General features: G+C 51.0%; 1 protein-coding gene across 2 annotated transcripts; it reads right to left on the bottom strand.

Moving 5' to 3' along the window:
- Positions 1 to 5,542: 5,542 nt before the first annotated feature.
- Positions 5,543 to 13,232, bottom strand: Gprin2 (G protein regulated inducer of neurite outgrowth 2). 2 transcript variants are annotated; one of them, XM_026779621.1, is made up of 3 exons: positions 13,028 to 13,232; positions 12,356 to 12,433; positions 5,543 to 7,840 (listed from the first exon to the last, which is right to left on the bottom strand). In XM_026779621.1, the coding sequence occupies exon 3, from the start codon at positions 7,832 to 7,834 to the stop codon at positions 6,485 to 6,487; it is 1,350 nt and encodes a 449-aa protein (XP_026635422.1). In that variant the 5' UTR covers positions 7,835 to 7,840; positions 12,356 to 12,433; positions 13,028 to 13,232; the 3' UTR covers positions 5,543 to 6,484. The 2 variants fall into 2 exon arrangements, with proteins under 2 accessions (XP_026635422.1, XP_005348673.1); XM_005348616.2 differs by lacking the exon at positions 12,356 to 12,433.
- Positions 13,233 to 18,818: the final 5,586 nt, after the last annotated feature.

Here is an 18,818-nt window from a genome sequence, read left to right as displayed (position 1 = left end):
TGGCTGTGTAGATATTATGTAAAAAAGGAACACTGGGGTTTTTTTTTTCCAGAAAGATGCCCTAAAATGAAGAATCCCAGGACAAGATAGACTAAGTAGTCTGTTCCAGTTGAGACCAGTCTGTTCCTGTTGAGACCAGTCTGGTCCAGTCTGAACTGGTCTAAACCAGTCTGAACCGGTCTGGTCCTGTCTGAGTGGGTCAAGACCAGTCTGAACCAGTAGAGATTACGCTGGTCAGGTCTGAGCCAGTCTGAATCAGTCTGAGCCAGTCTGAGCCGGTCTGGTCCATAAAAATTATTATCTTTTTTTCTTACAAAAGGAAGCATTTAATTGGGGCCTTGTTTACAATTTCAGAGGCTTAGTCCCTAGTGACACACTTCCTCCAACAAGGTCACACCTCCTAATCCTTCTTTTTTTAATAGAATAGATTCTCATTTATTTATTTAAAAAGTATTATCTTTTAATAAGAATTTTTTATGGTTTTTCGAGACAGGGTTTCTCTGTGGCTTTGGAGCCTGTCCTGGAACTAGCTCTGTAGACCAGGCTGGTCTCGAACTCACAGAGATCCGCCTGCCTCTGCCTCCCGAGTGCTGGGATTAAAGGCGTGCGTCACCAAAGCCCGGCTTAATAAGAATTTTTAAAATATTTTTTGTGCCTGATCAAATGCAAGGCATTTTTAATCTTATAAGTTTGTATTGAATGGCCAAGGTGTTTGATGAGCTATTGCCTCTCTCCTAATCAAGAAGTCTCTCCTGTTTGAATACAATCTTTATCAATTTTGATGGTATCCATAACTTTTCCTCTCCTATGGAAACAAATACAAAACCTCTTTCCCAATGTAATATATATCCTCATTTCCATTCTGAGGTCAGTGCATCCTTAAAGTAGACAGATTGATTTAATTCAGAAGTTTTTCCTCTATTATCCAATGTCTCTCTGCAGCTCTCTATACTCCTCCCCACTGTGTTCCCCTCAGGACATCTCATCTATTTCCTCTTCCCATGGAGATACACGTATCCTTCTTAGAGAAGCTGTTACCTAGCTTCTCTGGGGCTGAGGATTGTAGCCTACGTAACACGAGGGACCTGTTTGTTGAGGTTTATGTTCCATCTGGTTCCCATAGCTGTTCAGCCCCAAAGAAAATCACACAGAGATCACTATAAAACTGATTGGCCCATTAGCTCAGGCTACTTATTGGCTCTTGTAGCTTATATTAACCCATTATTCTGATCTATTTTTGCCATATGGCTCGGTACCTTTTTTAGCTGGAAGGTCACATCCTGCTTCTTTGGTGGTCTGGGCAAGAGTGGGAGGAATCAACTTCAACCTTCCCATAATTCTCCTGTTCTCATTGCATCATTTCTACTTCCTGTCTGGTTTTCCTGCCTATACTTCCTGCCTGGCCAATCAGCATTTATTTAAAACATGATTGACAGGTTGCAGACAATTCTCCCGTACCACTTCCCCTTCTTTTTTTTTAAAAAAAAAAAAGGGAATTTTTTTTTTTTAAAAAAAGGAAAATATCCATAGTCCATTTTTTGGGAATGTGGGCGTAGTATTCCAGGCTACTTCCAGCTGGTTGGGGGTGCTGATAATCTTATAGGGACCTAAAGAAAACTTAGAGTTATGATCAAGTCCTGACTGAAGTATCCTGTGAATCTTTATCATCTCAGGCAGCAGTCTTGAGCCTGTTCTGGATGAAGAACTCAGACATCTGGGCCATCTATTCCTGCCGGAGTTTTCTCAGGTGGTCTTCCTTGATCAAAGCTGATTTTTCTTAACTCTGAATAAATCCACAGTCTCTCATTTTCTATGGAAACAAAAGCAAAATCTCTTCTCCAAATTAGCATACCTTTTGACTTCAATTTTGAAATCAAGATATTTTCAAAATACCTATCATGGATTAATTCTGCAGCATTTATAAGCAAATATCTTTTAGTAGCTGTTGCTCCTTCCTCAGACCAGACCAGACCAGTCTCAACCGGAACAGACCGTTCCAGACTGGTCCCAACCAGACTAGACTGGTCCAGACCGGTCTCGACCAGTCCAGACCAGAGCAGGCTGGTCTCAACTGGAACAGACTGGTCCAGACTGGTCTCAACCTGTCCGGACCAGACCAGACAAGTCTCAACTGGAACAGACCCAACCAGTCCGGTCCCAACCAGAGGAGACTGGTCCAGACCAGTCTCGACTGGTTCAGACCAGATCAAACCAGTCTCAGCTGGAACAGACTGGATAAGAGTGTACCAGACAAGAATATACTTGTCCAGACTGGTCCAGACCAGACTGGACAAGACCAGACTTGACTGGGCTAGACCGGAGCAATCTGCTCTTGACTGGATTCTACCAGACCAGACCAGTCTTGACCAGACCAGAGCAGTATCGACTAGAACAGACTGATCCAGTCTGGTCTCAACCAGACCAGACTGGACCAGACCGGTTCCGACTGGTCCAGACCAGTCTCAACTGGTTCGCACCAGTCTCAACTGGTTCGCACCAGTCTCAACCAGACCAGACTGGTCCAGACCAGTCTTGACACACTCCAGACTCCACAGTGGCCCTACCCTGCCTGACAAGTTGGATGGGAACTCATAAAGGACTAGTCATAGCTTCAAATGACAAAACTGGACCAGACCAAAATGACAAACAAGAATGATTTCAACACTGACAGAGGCCAAGCTTCCCCTTTAATCAAGGTCACCTGGCAGGTCCATCAGCACAGCAGAATCTGGAGGAAAGGCCTGGACAGCATGTGGACTCCAAGTTGTGTGCACTGGGTGATGGGCAGATGCAGGCACAAATGCACCCTGCCTGTAAGTACACAGCACTCCCTTTGGAATAGACCCTAGGGTTCCATCCAGAGACCTTCCTCAAGGCTCCTGGAGCTTCAAAGCCTGCATATCCAAGAGCTAAAGCGTCTGGAGTCTACCGTCCACCCTTGGAGACCGAGAGTTCTGCTTTCGGTCTGGATTGACCTCAAGGCATGTCCTTGGTGGGCTTCTGTCCCCCTCTACCGACCAATCGGGAGCGATCTCCTCCCCCATGTGGCTCTAGGAACTGATTTCAAAGGCTCCCAGCCAGAAGGCACATGTCTTATAGAGGGCACAAACCTGGGGGTGCAGAACCTGGGATGAGGCTGAAGGAAAAACATCAAGGGAATAGGCTATGGGCTACAGGAGCAGCCAAGTCAGCAGCAAAGAGCTACTAGCCCTGTCCCGTGGCCATGAAACACTGGGTAACACCAATGTGTGAGCCCAGCACTAACTGGAGGGAGGTGCCTGACGAGGGTTCTGCAACTCCATTCCCATAAGCCAAAGATGAAGTTCTGTGACCACTCCATTTTAGAGCTGAAGAAGTTTCAGGTCTTCAGGGCTGGTGTCTTGACTAGTGTGACATCAGTGTGAATACAGAGTTCAGTCTCCAGCCCTAGACTCCTAGGTGATGGTGGCCCACCCCAAGTGCAAATCATCAGAACCTGCATGGGGAAGGCCCATGTCAGCCACTCTCATAATCATCTAACATATCCAGGGGACAGAGACCAGAACAGGTGACATCACAGTGGAAGAGGACCTCTCTCGACTTCCCACCCTCCCCAGCACTGGGACCAACAACAGGCAAAGAGCCTACATTTGAAGTGGTTCCCTAAGATCGCGATGCAGCCTGGAACCAGACAAGGCCTCTACTCCTTGAACTACTACAGGAAGGTAGTTCTGGCAGAGGGTAAAGTCCAAGAAGCCAGACTTCAGTTATCCAAGACCCCAAGTGCCTCAGAAAAAGAACAAATAGACAGAAGGGGGTGGTCCCAGAACACAGAAGGAGGAAACCTACCAGGACACAGACAGAGCCCTTGAATTCTGGGGCTTATGCCTCAGAGGACAGAATTTACCAGAACAAAGGAAACAAGACTAGCCATGCCCAATGCCCCAATTCTGCCAAGGCCTGGCAAAACTCTGATCTCTCAACTTGGATTTATTTTTAATTCAAAATTAGACAAACATAGACAGACAGTGAGTTCTACCACCTCCAAAGGGGACCCCAAATGTCCAGCCAGAAATCAAGAATCCAAGAGCAGTTGTCTATAAGGAAAGTCAGTGACCATGTTCAACAGCCCCTGATCCAGTACCCAAATCAGGCCTTACCCAGGAGGGGGCCCAGTAAGAGAGTGGGAACGGGTCCAGTTCAGAAACTAAATCACAGGTGCCCAGGCATGCCTGAGAACAGAGCTGTAGTGATGAGCTAGTGGGTGTTATAAGAGTTCCAACCAACACACAGGCTGCACCGGGTTCTAGCACCATTGTACAAATGTTTATCAATCAGGATGAAGCTAAGTGGGTGGCTGGCTGGTCTGTTCTGACCCTAGTGGGCCACCTGGCTTTCATCTCGGTACCAGGTGCAGCATGGGAATTGCAGGTTGGCACAATCTGCCCAACAATGAACTTGAAATCTGTATGTGTCAGAGAAGAAGGTCTTCGTGCAGTGGGTTTCACTGGCACCAGCCAAGCCCTGTGGTCTTTTCCCTTCACATGGACCTCGGGAGCCTACCCACCCGCCCTTGCTTGTCCCAGAAAGTGGCCTCACTGCCCTCCTGCTCCAAATGAAAGGATCTCAGCCTCCTTGACTTCTCACTGAATAGACTCATACACATGGATTGGGAATCTTCCCCCACCTTCTGCAGATTCTGTAACGCTTATCTCAGGCACCAAGCCAGCCTCCCAACCGATGATGAACAGTCAAACCTACCAGCCCAACAGAACAGATATCTCTAAGCTGTCCCCACTCCGTCCACCTGCCCAAGCCCTCTGTGTCAACAGCCTTCTTGGCTATGGCCCTGTGTGAAGACGACATTGCCCCATGTCCCCAAAATGATCTGCTCACTCCCATTCAGGCTCCAAGGTTGGGCTGCTGGTACCCATGTATGAAGGAGACAGAGTGACCACATGCCATACCCCAGAACACAAAGTACTTGCTTTGTATCACACAACTATTCCCACACCCACAGGACTTTAAAGGATGTGCTTGCTCCCTGGGAAAGGCATAGTACCTGTAAAACTGAGCTTTCTCACCTAGAAAGCCAGCCTGTCTTGCCTTGTTTCTTTGACCCACTGACATGCCATTTCTACTCTAAACCATAAGCCATGTTGCGGAGTTTTCCCTATTTCAGTGAGTGCCTGGACCTTGCAGACGGGGCAGATAAGCCGTCTTTCAAGCCCCAGGATCCCAGGAGTGGCTTCAGCCCCTAGTGCACAACTTATTACAGCTTCAATCCTACATGAACATAGCCAAATCTGAGGCCCTGAGTCTACATAATGCTGGAACTATCTGAGGGGTTCTATTCCAGGTGTCTAGGATCTTCAACAGACTACCCCAATCCTCCTGGGCTTTGAGAAGCCCATGGGGAATAAAATCAGGCCCTGTATCCCCTCTCCCCACCCAGATCTACTAGTCCTCACTGACCAGCCCACCCTAGGCCACTGCTAACCCTGACATTCAGAGCCTCTCGCTATTTCCTACCTGGTGGGAACCCCAAGCCCAGCCCTCCCGCCCCCAGCCAGCTCCCTCCCAGAAGAACTGCACCAGCTAGGATAAAATCCAATAGAGAAGGGTGAGAAAGACACCCTTTCAAGCACTGACACACATTTGGGGACAGATGGCTATTTGTTCTCCACTTCCTGAGGCGGGGAACCTGATACAGTGTCCTGCAGAGGCAGGCTTTTGGAAACCCCCTCCAAGTGACACACGTGGCCCTTCTGGAATGCTCTGCTCCCTGCACTCCAGTGCAGTGACTGCATCTCACTCCTCACAAACCCACAGAACCTGGCAGAGAACGGGCATTCAATTTGTCCTTCCTGTCCCCAGCTACACTGAGCAGGCGTAGGTAGATGTCTCAAGCCAGCACCAGGGCTCAACCTAGCCCTAGCTCTAAGCCTTCTGTACTGTTTTGCACTGTCTGCCACAAAGCTCATTAGCTAGATCCTTGCCGGACTTCTACTGTGACATCTGAGAAGAACAGTAAAGAGGAAAAACCACAACAATGTAGGTGACAAGCACAGTGCATGGCAGGCAGGGGCCTCCAGCAATGTTGGTTCTCTTAGGACCAAGGCATCCCTGCCACCTGGGCCTCTTGTGTAATGTAAAAATTCATTATTTCCTAGCAATGCTATTAAATAAAACCACCGAGACTCCTGGGGGAGTAACAGCAAGTTCTGCGGATGGACTAAACAAAAGGTTAAGTACTATTACAGGAAAGAGACCAGGATTTCGCCGATGTGCAATGCAAAATCCCTGTCCCAAGTCCAGAGGCCAGCACGGAGAGATGGCTCTTGGGAATCAAGCCCTTAAAAGACAGCCCAGCTGCATGGAACCGCAAGCCCAAGGCTGGCGTGCAAGTGAGAGGGTAGGTTCTGGTGACACCGAGTCTTCGCTGTGCCTATCACTGGCCCAGGACCAAGTCTAGAGTCCAGGCCTGCTTCAGGGTCACAGTGCCTCATTCTGGAGCAGCTCCCGAGCAACCACAGCAGCTGGGGCGCCGCAGCGACTGCATGACGGCCCGCAGAGGGCCCCTGCGGCCCTCTGTAGATAGACTGTCCTCGCTGGCTGGTGCCTGCTGCAGCTGCTCAAACTGCATCTCCAGGTGCTTCTGGATGGCAATGCCAAGCACCTCAGGATCCACTGAGGCCCCATATACCTCCCATGTCATGCCCTCAGCATCCCACCGCACATCCCTCACGGGCGATGATGCTTCTTCCAGGCTGGACGCCAGCACTACCTCTGGAAACATGTTCAGAGTCTCAGGTGCTTCCAGGGACGGGCTGGTCGCCACAGCCTTGCAGGCTGCCACTGGAGCTACCTGAACCCCAGCATCCTGGGCTGAGGCCACACCCAAGGCCAAGTCAGTGGCTGAGGTCATGGTCCACACATCTTTGGTCCTGGAGCCAGACTCTGTGGCTAGCCCTGTAGGCACCCAAGGGTGGACACAGCAGTGAGGATGCCCAGAAACCCCTCCAGGCAACGTACAGTGGAATTTCATCCCACACTGAGCCTGCAACCCAGACTCGCTCACGGATGCTACCAATTTGGGAAAGGCCAGAACATGGCAGCAGCCACCAGATGCAGTCTCCCTCATTGTGCAGAGCAGAGCAGCTGGGGGCAGAGCCTGGCAGGAAGTGGTAGATGACTGTCCAGTCGCTTTGGGTCCACCCTGGGGACTGCTGATGAGACCAGCCGTGCCTTCCAGTTCTACAGTTGGCACCAACACCTGACTCTCCCCCAACATGTGGGTTGGTTTAGAAGTCCCATCCTCCGGAGCCAGGTCACTCTGCAGGACTGCAGGAGTCTGGCCATCTGGACCAGCAACACTCCCAGGCTGCAGGTGAGCCCTCTGGACAGGTGAGCTGCCAAGGGCAGAACAGCTGAGACTGGCCTTCTGAGCACCGCCACGACCCCGGGTCTGGGCACTATGGACCAAGTCTGAGTGGCTCCTCTGCACAGCTGCCACGCTGGGAGCCCGCAGGCGACACAGGTCACTGATGCCCATGGTAGACACATTGCCGACAGTCCTGCTTCTCCAGTGGCCTCCAGCACCACCCTGTGACCAAGGGCTCGGCGCCTGTGCTTGTTCCATACTCTCGGTCTGGCACCCCTCTTCCTCCAGAGTCCGGGCACTCGTGCTGGCCTCTCCTGGCTGCGTGTGCCATACAGTGCTGCTGGCACTCTTACGCAGCTCTGGTCTCTGCTCCCGGCCCTCACACAGCAAGCTGGAAGAACTCTGGGACAGGGGCTGTGGGCGGGGACTTTGGGATTCCCGGGCACCAGGTTCAGGTTGGCTAGAACTCATGGTTGCCTACAAGAGAGAAAAAAAAGTTAGTGAAGCCAAGTTGGGTGTTGGCATGTCACCTGCGTGCTTCTCTGAGCTTACACTGTGATAGGCACATGGAGGAAGTAGCTTCTGTCCCAGCCTGCCTGACTGATTAGAGCCATAAGGATAAAAGGGACAAGACACATACCAGCCACACCAGGCTTGGCATGTGTCGCAGAGATGACATTGCAAATATCTAATAATCACCGCTCCAGAAATGGGCACTGGAGACCACCACCATGCCAGCTGTTTGCCATACTTATGAGATAGGTGTGGGTGTGGGGGCCAAGGGGAGGGGAACCTAGGGGGAAGGCCAAGTGAGCTGGGGGCCTAGGAGCAGTCATGTGGCATCATCGGGAGGCTGTGGGAAAACAGCTCTCAGCCAACCAAAACAGAAAGCCTGTAACAGGCAGCATGACTGGCAGCATCCACTTGGAAAGGTACTGGGGTCTCCTGGGGACAGGTTTGTGGGATATGGAAGCAATGGGTATGGATAAGCTGATAACTCCTCTGGTTCTCCTCATGCTCTTCCACCATCCTCTCCAGCCTGACCTACTGAACGGTGACACGTTTCAGACTGTCCTGTCAGGGTGAAGGGGAGCAGGGATCCTGACGCTCGCCCGCCCCTAGGACAGGGAGACATTGCCATCAGCCCTTAATGCTGGCCCTCACTCTGTTTGTTCATCTGCAGCCATTTCCTGAGCCCCTGCTGAACGCTGCACTCACTGTTCCGCAGCTAGGAACGTGGGAATCATTTAGTGCTTGCTATTCCCGGGGATGACCATCCAGCAGTGAGAGAAAAAAATACCTAAAAATCAGACATACCCTCTGCAAAATGTCAACTCTCTTCCTGGTGTGGCTATTCCAGCACAAAATCTACCATCACCACCCCGCCCTGCCCCCCACCCAGATCTGCCTAAACTCAACACAACCCCTTTTCACCCCCACCATCTCCTCCTGAGGACCTTTCCCAGCTGGCCCAGCTGGGCTGTCTCCATCCTTGGCTTCAGAATCATGGAGCCAGGACAAAACGCTCTGGCTGACCCTCAGCCCCACTCCCCTGAGCCCAAAGGTAGCAGAGTCAGGGCTATGATCTGGTACTCACCATCAGATTAGCACCCTGCCCTGGATGTGCAGCTGGCAATAGGAGGCCAGCTACCATATGGCAGACAGAGAAAATGAACTTAAAAACAAGGCCACGGAGGAGTAGGCTAAGTGCCCAAAGCTGCCTGAGGAGAGACCCTGCCAAGACAAGGAACTCACAGGGATGATAGGAGAAAGCTTTCTGGAGAATTATGGAAACCAAGACTGGGGAGAGAAGGAGAAGGTACCCAGGAGGAGCAAGTAGTCAGGGACACAGCAAAGTGACAGGTAGATTGGGACATGGGTAGGGCCAGAGGGTCAGGATAACTGGGCCAGCCCAACCCTCCTGAAATGGGGACGATCACCTTGGGACTCTCTGTCAGAAGGGATGGGCTAGAGAGGCAAGGCAGATACAGAAGGCGACAGTTTTGGTTTAGGCAATCCCAGTCCTCCCCACCTACCTTAGGCTGATAAAGACTGACAGAAAACCAACCACCCTGCCGGGTGAGCATGACCGAAATGGAATGTGGCGGGGTTCCTGAACTCAACTTCTGCTGCAGGAAATACCTCCCTGCCTCGAGTTCAGGACAGCAGGAGAAGTCTTGAAGCCTAAGGGCAGAGTCCGGTCCAGTACAACTGCAGGCTTTGATGGAAAGGCTAACCCTTGCCCTGTCACGTGGTGGACACTAGCCACATATGGCACCTGAGCACTTGTCATGCAAATACGGTGACCGAGAAACTGTTTCTGATCATTTAAATAACTGGCCACATGTGGCTGATGGCCACTGTATTGGGCCAAGCCACACTGCACACAGCCAGTTCGGTAAGGAGTGGTCCCATCCTAGCTGTTCCTCATGCCCAAAGCCAGACCGGATGGGTGACAAAGGAAGGACTCTGGTCCAGGACTGCCCTTAGGGAGTGCTAGCACCCAACGGCCAGTTGGGAAAGTGCTAAAGCTAAAGGCAGTTCCAGTGACGACGAGGCCAGCTGGGAATGCTGCAGGCTCAGCCATAGCCTCTGCAAATACTGTCTCAATCCACTGTCACAGCAACCTCATGATGCAATTCATCATCCCCATTCTACAAATGAGGCCACCACTCAGAAGCTTAGTGACCTGACCAAGGGCATAGGGCTGAGTAGTGGCTCAGCGAGAAATCAAGCCTGTGAGTCTATGAGGTCCTCGGCACAGTGACTCGCTGACCTGACCACTGTAAACACCTGGAGTTCTGGTACCCAACCCTGCCTCTGTGCTCCCAATGGTGTTTTCTGACATGCCAATGGAGCTACATGGGAGGGAGCGAAGCTTGACCGCTGCCCACACTCTCTGCCTGACTGTTAGTCTGCATGGGATAAGGAGGGCAGAAAGACACCTGCAGACTGAAAGTCCTGTGGGCACCTGTGAGATCCCACTATTTGGATCCTCTTAGGGAAATTACAATAAAGAACAGGCCAGTCCCTTGGCCTCCAGAGGAAATAGGTGGGACAAGACTGAGGGAACCCCAGCCCGACCTATTGAAAAGCCATCAGCAAGGAAAATGTTGCACCTACCTACCCAGACAAATCCATCCCCCAGAGAGACCAGTGACCACAGAGACCCCAGTGGGAAGCTGTGTATCTATTGGTTACTTCATTTAGCTCACTACTCCACAAGTGGCAGAGTGGAGCAATTAAAAAAATGTCAAAGAATCTGCAGCTGCAAATGGCCAACTTAAAGCCTCACCACAGCACAAACCACCCTCATGTGCAGCAAGCAACCAATAGCATTTTGCATTACAAACCCCAGCTTTGCAGAAACTTCCAGACTAGCTTAGCCAAAGAGATCCACTTGGTCAGAGGCTCCAATATTTGCCAGCCCAGGAATCTAGGACATGCTCGGTAGGAAGACCAAGGTGCCCACTCAGCCCACATTGTGACATGCATGTAAACTCCTCCTTGTAAAGTTAGTCCTACCCTACAAGGTTGCTGGGAAGTCTTGAGACCACAGCATTGTAAGAATTAGCACTAGGGATGCTCTAGAAGCAATGATACCCTTTCTGGAAACCACCAACATGCTCAACAGGTAAGCTTCATCTTTTAATTCTTGCTTACCTTACTCTATCCTGTGACATTGCCAGTTTCCCCAGTGCCTATTTTATCACGTAGTTTCCCAGGGCCTATCTTAAACTTTCACCTAGGCAGACTATGCATATGCTGAAGTGTACATGCCGCATGCCTAAAAATTCATGTTACAGTCATGGGCAGCTTCTAGTTTTACCCAAAAGAGATCCTGGGATGTAGCTGGAGAGGTGGCTCAGTGGTTAAGGACACACACCGCTCTTGCAGAGGACCTGAAGTTGGCTCCCACCCCTCACGTTGGGTGACTCTCAGCTACCTGCAACTCCAGCTCCAAAGGATCAGATGTCTCTGGTCTCCCACAGGCACCTACACTCACATGTACATTCCCACACAAAGACACTCCCCTGGCAAGATGTTTTAGCATGACATAAAAGGCACACATTTCCAAGAGCATTCGTGTTGAGTAATACTGTTCTTCCTTGATGTTGTTTCTCTGGCCTTGCTTAATGTATCAGTCATAATGGCTGTGGCTGGTGTCACGTGGTCTGTCATTGCTCGACTGTCAACAACTAAAGAATCAACCACCCTCACAGACAGCAAGCAATCATTGTCATTTTGAATAAGAACCCCCCCCCCCCACCAAATTTTCAGAAACTTGCAGGCTAGCCCAGCCTGAGACTGCTGATTTTACTCGGTCCCGTTCTCAGCTCATCTGAGAAGCCTAGACCCTGGGGGTGTACCCATGCAGACTCCTAAAGGGGCCCATCGTAGGCCACGCCATGTCATCCATACAAGTGCTCTCACAAGGAGCAGGTGTGTAGGTGGCAGCCTCTGTATCCAGAAAGCCACAAATGTGAGGAGCAGGGGGTGAGGGGAGAACCAGGACCAGTCACAGTTAAAATACAGAAGTTACTCAAGGACCAGGAAGGGATACGCCCTACAAATCCCTCCAGTCCCTCGTACAGAAGGGTGTGTGTGACCACTAATGGCAGGTGGCTTGATCCATTTCCAGAGCAAATGCAGGGTCTAACAGGAACACTCAGGCCAAAATTGGGGAACGCAGCTGGGAATATTTCTAAAAGAGTTCCGAGGCTAAAACTAGTCCCTCATAGCTTCTAACCTCATCTAAAGAACATAGTGTCTAAAGACAGAAGAATGCTGGGAACAGGTTCTTGGGGTAAGTGTGGGGCAACAACCTCCAAGATGCCACCCTGCTCGCCACTGAGAGATCTAAAGCCCTAAGAGTCCCCGAGCCTAAGCCTGAGCCTGGCCCGGTGGTGATGGTTTGCTCACTCCCTCAGAGGAGCTTCTAGTGGGTCTGTCACAGCATGGAAGCAGCCCCGGTGACCCCTGTGATCCTACCTGCACTCCCCAGCATGGGCACACGCCTCACAGTGGTCACCCCAGAGATCAAGGCACAGGCCGATATGCAGTGTGAGCCTGCAGAAAAGAGCATTGGTACACAAAGCGGCACTCTGCACGCCAAACACAGGCCGCCCCTGCTGCGGGCAAAGGCCTGAACGCACCACACACCACGCAACCTCCTTGACCAGGACTCCGTACCCCGCACCTCCACAGCAAAGCCCACTGGGCTCTCAGGAAGAAGGACCCAACATAAGCCTCGGAACTAGGCTACAGACCTTTCCAGGACAAAGACGGTGGCTCAAAGGACATGGGGCAGGGAGCTCGCGAGTAGAGGAGCTCCCTGGCAGAAGAGGGCGGGGTGCTGGCAACAGAAGACAGGGTGGGGAATGCGGATGGAAGAGAGGAGGAAACCGGGAGGGAAAAAGCAAAGAGAAGCGGGGCGGAGGCCAATGAACACAGGTCCGGGGCCGAGAAAAACAAAAAACAAACAAACAAAACAAAAACCCGGGGGCTGGGCAGAGGAGACGCGGAAAAGAGGACCCAAGAGGGCAAGGGGAGGCGACAGTGCGAAGGAATGCGGCGCAGGCAGCGAGGAGGAGTGGGTTCAGGGTTGCAGGAAGGGGGGCGCCGTCCACCCCACCCTGGCACCCACCAGGGCTAGCCTCTCACCCTGTCGCCGCCGGGGCCGCGCAGGCCGACTGAAGCGCTGCGCTTGCTGTCGCCACAGGTGCCAGGCGCCAAGATGGAGCCGGGGCCGCACCGGGTCTGGCCAGCCGAGGTGCAGTCGACCGCGGAGCCCTCACTGCCGAGGAGCAGACAGGGAGGTTGGCGCTGGTACCCGGTGCAGGGGCGCTGGGGTTGGGGGGGAGCGGCTTTTTCACCTGGGCGCGCCCGCCTCTCCACTGTCTCTGCACCCCGGGCCCGCCCCCTGTCTCGGCCCCGCCCCCAGGCCCACTCCTCTAGACCCCGCCCCCAAGGGCGCACAGCCCCCACCCCCTTCCCGACCCCTCCTCAAGGCGGTTTCCCCACTGTGGAATTTTCCATCTTTGCAGCCCTCTGGACATGGCCGACCGGTGTGTTCCAGTCTCCCATCCCCAAAGGGCGCCACTATCGGGTCGCAGTCACACCACCTCCCACCTTTCATGGTTAGCTCCTCAAATCCTCCAGATCCCTCAGAGCTTTGCCCGCCCCAACTCCTCCCTCTGGCACCAGGATCTGCAGACCCTCAAGGATCTGCCCCCATGTTCTTTCTCATCCTGCCCTTCCTTTCACAGCTCTGGGCCTCAGACCCTGCTCTAGAGATCTTTCCCCCAGGTCCTGCTCTCTTGAGACCTTGTACAGACACTGGTTAGGGAATCATCTGCCCTCCATCCAACAATACTATTTTCTCAGCCCTACACTCACCTCAGGGAGAAACCCAACCTTGAGCCCAGGCCTTTCTGGTTTAGGATCCTAGTCTAGACCTCAGGGCACCTGCCCAGGCCCCAGGCACCCAACTTCATAGTCTCCTTCTCCAAAGTCACTTTCTCAGCCACGTCCTTCGAGGTCAGCTTTCTTGATATCCTGTCACCTGTGGAAGTGCAGGACCACTTCCACCCTTGCCCTCTGACCCAATCCAACTGAGGCCTCCAGTTTCCCAGCCTGCCTCAGGGATGCTAAGAGCTGACATACATAGTGACTGCTAAATGCTTCTCTTATAATTTCCGGAAACATTGATATTTTCTTCCTTGGTCCTTCCTGTCCCTTCCTAAAAACTCTACAGACTCCAGGAATACCTGGTCTCTTCGGAGACCTAGGAGCTCCCTGACATTTCATCCACATCTCCAGACACACAGGACAATAAGCCACCCCATCCAGATCTGGCCAGACCACTCCATTAGTCCACCCTCAAGGATTTCCTGGTACCCAAGGCCACATGGTAAGAGAAGCCTGGGCTTCTTCCGAGTTCCAGTGTCACCCTCCTTTGTTGACAGCAGCCCTGGGGACTCCAACTTGACCGTGGTTGTCTAGACTCCTTCCGGACAACACCATCTTTGTGTCTCACCCAGTTGGGGGATCTCTATCTTCTCAGAAAGACCTAGATTCCACCGGGGCCTCAACGTAGTCTCTCCAGTTTAGGAAGGCAGCCATCCAGGAAGAGATGAGCACCATAGAAACAGGTTCTGGCTTCCACACTTCTTTCAGCCTGCCTGAGGGATCCTGCCCAAATGGCCCAGAGAAAATTTCTGTGCCAGGTGACACTAGTCAATGCCTGGCCTTCCCAGAATCCACCACTCTTCTCGTGCTCATACTCCCTTTCCAGAGAAGTCACTTGAGTCCCAAGAAGGGGTAAAGTAAACGTGGCCACACTGAGAGCCAGACCCAGGCCTCCACGCCCTAGGATCTTAGGTACCAGGGCATCCTGACAAGAGCCTGGCCCTGTGTGCTCCAAGGAAGCCTGCTCAGAGCTGGATGTCAATAGATGTCTGCCATACTAGATACACACAGGCATGGGCTGATTGGACCATGCCACCAGGACCTCTGAACATCACCTTGTTCTTGGCATCTTGGCTCACTAGTCCCATGACTTGGCAAGGAGGCTGCCCTGGCTCTAGTAGTGACCCACGAAGAGTCTGGGATGGGGACCTCCAACTTCCAGCATATTCCTTTACCCTGTGGTCCCACACCCAGGCAAGACTGTTTATCTCTCTGGGATCCGTTTCTTCATCTGATAAGCAATGGTAATTGCCTCCCTATCTCATGACTGTGGGGAGGCTGGCGTTGTGAAAGTGTTCTGTGCAATGCTCTTGCTGCTGTCACTCAGCTGATCACAATTTACCAAGTCCCTCCTGTGCTAGGATCTGGAGGTACTCGCAGGACTGTTGGGAGTGGGGAGGAATGTAGAGCATTGTGGAGCATTGTGGTAAGAGGAGGTGTACCTGGCTTGGTAACCATGTGGGCCGAGTGTCGTTTTCTGAGAGGAGCAGTCATGGAATGTTCTCAGAAGCTCATAGCGGGCACATTGAGACAATGTCACTCAGTAGAGAAGCAGGAGTTCCTTAGGAGGTCTGAGCATCATAGACACAGGAGTGACCTCTAATGTCTCAGAGGTAAGATCTTCAGAGAAAAAAGATGAATGAGATGGGGCTGGAGAGATGGCTCAGAGGTTAAGAGCACTGCCTGCTCTTCCTCGGGTCCTAAGTTCAAGTCCCAGCAACCACATGGGGGCTCACGACCACCTATAATGAGATCTGGTGCCCTCTTTGAGGTAGAAATGTGCAGGCAGGACACTGTGTGCATAATAAAGGAATAAAAATCTTTAAAAAAAAAGTGAGTGAGAGAAAGGCTTAGAAACCCAGTGATGAGAGATCAAGTGGCAAGGACTGAGAACCAGACCAGATATAAGAAAACAGCTATCCCGGGGTGACCCAGGGCACTAGAGCATATTGTTCAGAGAGGTGCTGGAGGCAGACACTTCTGGAACGGGTAGAGGAATAGCTAGGAGAGGAGACACCAACAAGGTGTGTACCTAGAGACACCAACATGGTGTGTACCTAGTCAACTAGAGCTTGGCCATGAAGGGGAGAAGACAGATGTCCCTGGAAAGATGAGGGTCAAGAAAGCTCTTCTTATTTCAGTTGGTTCTGTTCCCTTTATCTGACTTTTTTAATTTGTTTGTTTTTGGATTTCTTTGTGTAACAACGGTGGCTGTCCTGGAACTAGCTCTTGTAGACCAGGCTGGCCTCAAACTCACAGAGATCAGCCTGCTTCTGCCTCCCAAGTGCTGGAATTAAAGGCATGCGCCTCCACTGCCTGGACTTTTGTTTGATTTTTAATATGCTCTATGTCACACGCTAATTCTGGTTAAGCTAAGCAAAAGGGCAGTGTGTGGGGAAACTGCAGGAAACACCCCTGGAAGCTGATGTCAAGAGCCAGCTTGTCTCTGCAAGACAGAAGCCAGATGACGCAGTGCCTCCTGATGCTGCACCCTGATACTGCCGCCTTGGGAGAAGGCACTAACTCCTGTCTTAGCTTCTTTCCCTGCTGTGATCAAATACTCTGATAAAAGCAGCTTGAGAGAGAAATGGGTTGTTCTATGTCAATTCTAGGCCATAGTCCACCATGGCAGGAAGTCAAGGCAGTGGGAGCCAGTCACACTGTATTCCTAACCTGGAAACAGAGGAAGAAATGTGCGCTAATGTCGGCTCACTTTCTCCATTGCATTCAGTCCAGGATCTCCACTCAGGGAATTGTCCCGTTTATAATTAAGATTGATTTTTCTTCCACATCAATTAACTTAATCAAGATAATCTCTCACAGGCATCGCCAGAGGCCCATCTCCCAGGTGAACCAGATTCTGTCACACCATTAACATTATCATAACTCCTCTGTGAGAATGCCTCTCTGTGAGCCCCATTGCCACACACACAGAGGCATGAACACACACATGCATTGCACACACAGACATATACATACATGAACACATGCATGTATGCACACACATGCCACACTTTCCTCCAAAAAAAGGAATGGAGGTAGAGTGACCAAAAACAGACAGGGTAGTATGCATTGTGCAAATTGGGCATGTTCAACAGCTAGGGAATGAGAGAGAGAGAGAGAGAGAGAGAGAGAGAGAGAGAGAGAGAGAGAGAGAGAAAACAAAAGCATGACATCACTACTATCTCCAAAGGACTGAGATCCAGAGTGAGTTAAAGAGGAGGAAGAGTAGGTATCTTTCCTGTTTTTAATGAACAGGGGCAAGAAGAAATGTTGCTACAATAGTGAGGGGTTCAGTCAATTTCCTCTTGGTAACCCTGACTTAAAAATATGATCTAAAAATCTTGAAATCTAAAGGGCTCGCATACTAAAATCTCTGACCCTGTCGACAAGAGGGTGGGTCAGTGTGCAGTATCTGCAACAGTTTTAGAAGGGATACTGAGTTGATGTGTCAGTGTGGAGGGGGAGAAAGCTTCAGCTATGTCAAACAGTATCTGTTTTTCTAACAAAAATATCCCTATGATGCAATAGGCTTCTTTAACGTTAGCTCTACAAATAAAAGGACACTAACCCTCCAGGTATACAGTAGGTGATGGGCAGATGGATGGATGGATGGATGGATGGATGGATGGATGGATGGATGGACGGATGGGTTTATCCAAGAGTACTATTCCACCTTAGTTCAACTCTACATGTTTCCAAGATCAAAATAAGTAGGAGTTCCAGACTGGTCTGATCCTTAGGTGCTTCTGCCCCAAGAGACTGGTGACAACTGCACGAATGGACAATTGGATCACAGCAACAAAACTGAAGGGTCCAGGGCACACAAAGAACAGATTCTAATGATATGCATTCCAGTTCCCCACATCCCCTCTGTTCCATTTAAGGATCCACCCCAAGACAGACACTGCTGACCAACCCTAGTCTCCTTGCTCCTCATCTATGGAAACCCTCTAGCCAAGAGCACTATCAGGAACACAGACCACATTTCTAAGGTCCCATGTACCAAGCAGTAGGGGTACATTCTGCCCCATGAGAAGTGAGCAGAAACTGTGTGTAGCTTCTTGCTATGCTCTTCAGAAGCAATGTGTCTCTTCCTTCCCTCTGCTGCCAACACAATGAAGGCACGGTGCAAACCTTGTTTATAGCAATGAAGACAGGACCCTAGAGAGGTCAGAGCCAATGCCCAACAACGTGGTGGCCTGACAGCAGCTCTAGACTATTTGCGACAAAATCTTACGTGAGAGAGAAGTTGACGTCTACCCCATATCAGTCACTATTTGGGATGGGTGCTGTCTTCCAGAAGGAAAGCCTTTATACCAAAAATGTAGAGTTTATACCTGGAAGAGGTACAAAGCTGTACTGGCTACTTTTGTGCAAATTTGACACAGAGTCATTTGGGGAGAGAGAACCCTAATGAAGGAAATGTCCCTACTAGACTGGCCAGTGGGCAAATCTGTGGTGCATTTTCTTGATTGATGATTAATACAGGAAGGCCCAGCCCATTGCAGGTGGTGTCACCTCTGGACAGGGGGACCTGGATTCTATAAGAGAGCATACTGAGCAAGCCAAGAGGAACAGGCAAGAAAGTAACACTCCTCCACAGCCTCTGCATCAGCTCCTGCCTCCAGCTTCCCGTCCTGTTTGAGTTTCTGCCCCAACTTTCCTCAGTGATAGACTGTAACATGGAACTATAAGCTGAATAAACCCTTTCTTACCCAGGTTGATTTTGTCCATGGCACTTTATCACAGCAACAGAAATCCTAAGACGAAACTTTAAAAAGCAGTTTCTCGATGCATGTTCGAGGCGGGCTGCACAGCTAGAAGCTCCTGTTGTGCCACAGTACCTGGACTGCCAGGCCCTACGGTCCTAAAAGCCACCTTTAGCCTAGGGCAGGTGATTGGAAACTTCACAGTGTTGGCATTTGCTGAATGCTTCTTGCCTGTCTATAAAGGCCTGCATGCGTTAGAAACACGTGGACAG

This window comes from Microtus ochrogaster, chromosome 6, assembly GCF_000317375.1.
Source record: "Microtus ochrogaster isolate Prairie Vole_2 chromosome 6, MicOch1.0, whole genome shotgun sequence".
In the NCBI taxonomy this organism is placed as follows: domain Eukaryota; kingdom Metazoa; phylum Chordata; class Mammalia; order Rodentia; family Cricetidae; genus Microtus; species Microtus ochrogaster.
The sequence above is the reverse complement of the archived record's forward strand: the minus strand, read 5'-3'. Positions and strand labels throughout refer to the sequence as shown.

Bases quoted from the DNA above. Each gene is read 5' to 3' on its own strand.
- Gprin2 (XM_026779621.1), bottom strand. From the start codon at position 7,834: ATGAGTTCTAGCCAACCTGAACCTGGTGCCCGGGAATCCCAAAGTCCC.